The 3,718-nt window shown below is 49.2% G+C and overlaps 1 protein-coding gene across 2 annotated transcripts in view; it reads left to right on the top strand.

Annotated features, from left to right (window-relative positions):
- Positions 1-3,118, top strand: part of lias (lipoic acid synthetase) — an 18,632-nt gene extending 15,514 nt beyond the window's left edge. The window contains exons 11-12 of one of the 2 annotated variants that reach the window (XM_055911931.1): positions 1,022-1,497; positions 1,553-3,118. In XM_055911931.1, the coding sequence (XP_055767906.1) occupies positions 1,022-1,074 (53 nt within the window). In that variant the 3' untranslated portion in view covers positions 1,075-1,497; positions 1,553-3,118. The remainder of the gene's footprint in view (positions 1-1,021; positions 1,498-1,552) is intronic. The other variant, XM_055911930.1, reaches the window with a different exon arrangement.
- The last annotated feature ends 600 nt before the right edge of the window (positions 3,119-3,718 follow it).

Consider the following 3,718-nt stretch of genomic DNA (forward strand, 5'->3'; position numbering starts at 1 on the left):
CCCCTCTCCACTCTTCTCCGTCCCTCTCCACTTTACTCCTCTCCACCCCTCTCCACTTTACTCCTCTCCTCCCCTCTCCACTCTTCTCCTCTCTGTCCCTCTCCACTCTTCTCCTCTCTGTCCCTCTCCACTCTTCTCCACTCCGCCCCTCTCCACTCTTCCCCTCTCCACCCCTCTCCTCTCCACTTTATTCCTCTCCACTCTACTCCTCCCCTCTCCACTCTTCTCCTCTCCGCCCCTCTCCACTCTTCTCCTCTCCGCCCCTCTCCACTCTTCTCCTCTCCGCCCCTCTCCTCTCCACCCCTCTCCACTCTTCTCTCCACCCCTCTCCACTCTTCTCTCCGCCCCTCTCCACTCTTCTCTCCGCCCCTCTCCACTCTTCTCTCCGCCCCTCTCCACTCTTCTCCTCTCCGCCCCTCTCCACTCTTCTCCTCTCCACTCTTCTCCTCTCCGCCCCTCTCCACTCTTCTCCTCTCCGCCCCTCTCCACTCTTCTCCTCTCCGCCCCTTTCCACTCTTCTCCTCTCCGCCCCTCTCCACTCTTCTCCTCTCCTCTCCACTCTTCTCCTCTCCGCCCCTCTCCACTCTTCTCCTCTCCGCCCCTCTCCACTCTTCTCCTCTCCGCCCCTCTCCTCTCCGCCCCTCTCCACTCTTCTCCTCTCCGCCCCTCTCCACTCTTCTCCTCTCCGCCCCTCTCCACTCTTCTCCTCTCCGCCCCTCTCCACTCTTCTCCTCTCCGCCCCTCTCCACTCTTCTCCTCTCCGCCCCTCTCCACTCTTCTCCTCTCCGCCCCTCTCCACTCTTCTCCTCTCCGCCCCTCTCCACTCTTCTCCTCTCCTCCACTCTTCTCCTCTCCGCCCCTCTCCACTCTTCTCCTCTCCGCCCCTCTCCACTCTTCTCCTCTCCGCCCCTCTCCACTCTTCTCCTCTCCGCCCCTCTCCACTCTTCTCCTCTCCGCCCCTCTCCACTCTTCGCCCCTCTCCACTCTTCTCATTCTCTCTTCTACACCTCTTGTCTTCCAGGTGAGTTCTTCCTGAAGAATCTGTTAGAGAAGAGGAAGGCGGCGGCAGAATAATCTGATCACCTGGACTCACCTTTTTACCTGAATACTGACGACTGGGACATCTCCTCCTTTTAGGTTCCTCTGTCCCTCCATAAAGCTCATCTAGATACACTGTATTACAATAGAATATACTACAATATAAAGTTCCTCCAATCCAGAATATGAGCTACTACAGGACTCTGTTCATGTTGATGTCTCGCTCTGTACATTATAACCAGGGATGTAGTGGGGGTAATTGAGAAGGTAAAGGGGGGTAATTACCTGGGAAGATAAAGGAGGGTAATTACCTGGGAAGATAAAGGAGGGTAATTACCTGGGAAGATAAAGGAGGATAAATACCTGGGAAGATAAAGGGGGGTAATTACCTGGGAAGGTGAAGAGGGGTAAATACCTGGGAAGGTAAAGGAGGGTAATTACCTGGGAAGGTGAAGGGGGGTAAGTAAAGGGGGTAATTACCTGGGAAGGTAAAGGAGAATAAATACCTGGGAAGGTAAATACCTGGGAAGGTAAAGGAGGATAAATACCTGGGAAGGTAAAGGAGGATAAATACCTGGGAAGGTAAAGGAGGATAAATACCTGGGAAGGTAAAGGAGGATAAATACCTGGGAAGGTAAAGGAGGGTAAATACCTGGGAAGGTAAAGGAGGATAAATACCTGGGAAGGTAAAGGGGGGATCGACCCTCCACTCCGCCACTGGCTATAGACGTATGATTCACATCAGTCAGCAACACGTATATTCACACAGTCAACCAACGCATCAGGAGGGTAGAGGGGGGACCACTTAAGGTCAGGTTGGACAATAGGGGGGACTGATTTAAGTGGGACACCCATGGTGTGTGCAAAGGGAAGGAAAGTGTTGGAATGGCAGTCCTATCATATTCACTACAAGTAGTCCACTATTATGGGGAATAGTTCACCAGTAGTCCACTATTATGGGGAATAGTTCACCAGTAGTCCACTATTATGGGGAATAGTTCACCAGTAGTCCACTATTATGGGGAATAGTTCACCAGTAGTCCACTATTATGGGGAATAGTTCACCAGTAGTCCACTATTATGGGGAATAGTTCACCAGTAGTCCACTATTATGGGGAATAGTTCACCAGTAGTCCACTATTATGGGGAATAGTTCACCAGTAGTCCACTATTATGGGGAATAGTTCACCAGTAGTCCACTATTATGGGGAATAGTTCACCAGTAGTCCACTATTATGGGGAATAGTTCACCAGTAGTCCACTATTATGGGGAATAGTTCACCAGTAGTCCACTATTATGGGGAATAGTTCACCAGTAGTCCACTATTATGGGGAATAGTTCACCAGTAGTCCACTATTATGGGGAATAGTTCACCAGTAGTCCACTATTATGGGGAATAGTTCACCAGTAGTCCACTATTATGGGGAATAGTTCACCAGTAGTCCACTATTATGGGGAATAGTTCACCAGTAGTCCACTATTATGGGGAATAGTTCACCAGTAGTCCACTATTATGGGGAATAGTTCACCAGTAGTCCACTATTATGGGGAATAGTTCACCAGTAGTCCACTATTATGGGGAATAGTTCACCAGTCGTCCACTATTATGGGGAATAGTTCACCAGTCGTCCACTATTATGGGGAATAGTTCACCAGTCGTCCACTATTATGGGGAATAGTTCACCAGTAGTCCACTATTATGGGGAATAGTTCACCAGTAGTCCACTATTATGGGGAATAGTTCACCAGTAGTCCACTATTATGGGGAATAGTTCACCAGTAGTCCACTATTATGGGGAATAGTTCACCAGTAGTCCACTATTATGGGGAATAGTTCACCAGTCGTCCACTATTATGGGGAATAGTTCACCAGTCGTCCACTATTATGGGGAATCGGGGGCCATTTTGAGACGAAGCTAGAGAACGGTCTCCGTTTTAACTCCACAACACGATACCCAGACGAGAGAGAATGACTGAGGGGTTTGAAATGTGTTGCTATGTGATCGACGTGTTGCTATGTGATGTGTTGTTTTATAATGACTCACGGTTGTATATTAAAGCATTTACTTAACAATCCTGTATGTGTGTGATCGGGTCAATGTGCATCTGGTGGGGTAATGGACTGTGTATGAATATGTATCACAAAGCACCCTATTCCCTATGTAGGGCACTAGATAGGGAATAAGGAACCATTTGGTGGGACTAGGGCCCATAGTGCACTAGATAGGGAATAAGGAACCATTTGGGGGACTAGGACCCATAGTGCACTAGATAGGGAATAAGGAACCATTTGGGCCCTAGGACCCATAGTGCACTAGATAGGGAATAAGGAACCATTTGGGGGACTAGGGCCCATAGTGCACTAGATAGGGAATAAGGAACCATTTGGTGGGACTAGGACCCATAGTGCACTAGATAGGGAATAAGGAACCATTTGGGCCCTAGGACCCATAGTGCACTAGATAGGGAATAAGGAACCATTTGGGGGACTAGGGCCCATAGTGCACTAGATAGGGAATAAGGAACCATTTAGGGGACTAGGACCCATAGTGCACTAGATAGGGAATAAGGAACCATTTGGGGGACTAGGACCCATAGTGCACTAGATAGGGAATAAGGAACCATTTAGGGGACTAGGACCCATAGTGCACTAGATAGGGAATAAGGAACCATTTGGGG

Source organism: Salvelinus fontinalis, unplaced genomic scaffold (genome assembly GCF_029448725.1).
Source record: "Salvelinus fontinalis isolate EN_2023a unplaced genomic scaffold, ASM2944872v1 scaffold_0107, whole genome shotgun sequence".
In the NCBI taxonomy this organism is placed as follows: domain Eukaryota; kingdom Metazoa; phylum Chordata; class Actinopteri; order Salmoniformes; family Salmonidae; genus Salvelinus; species Salvelinus fontinalis.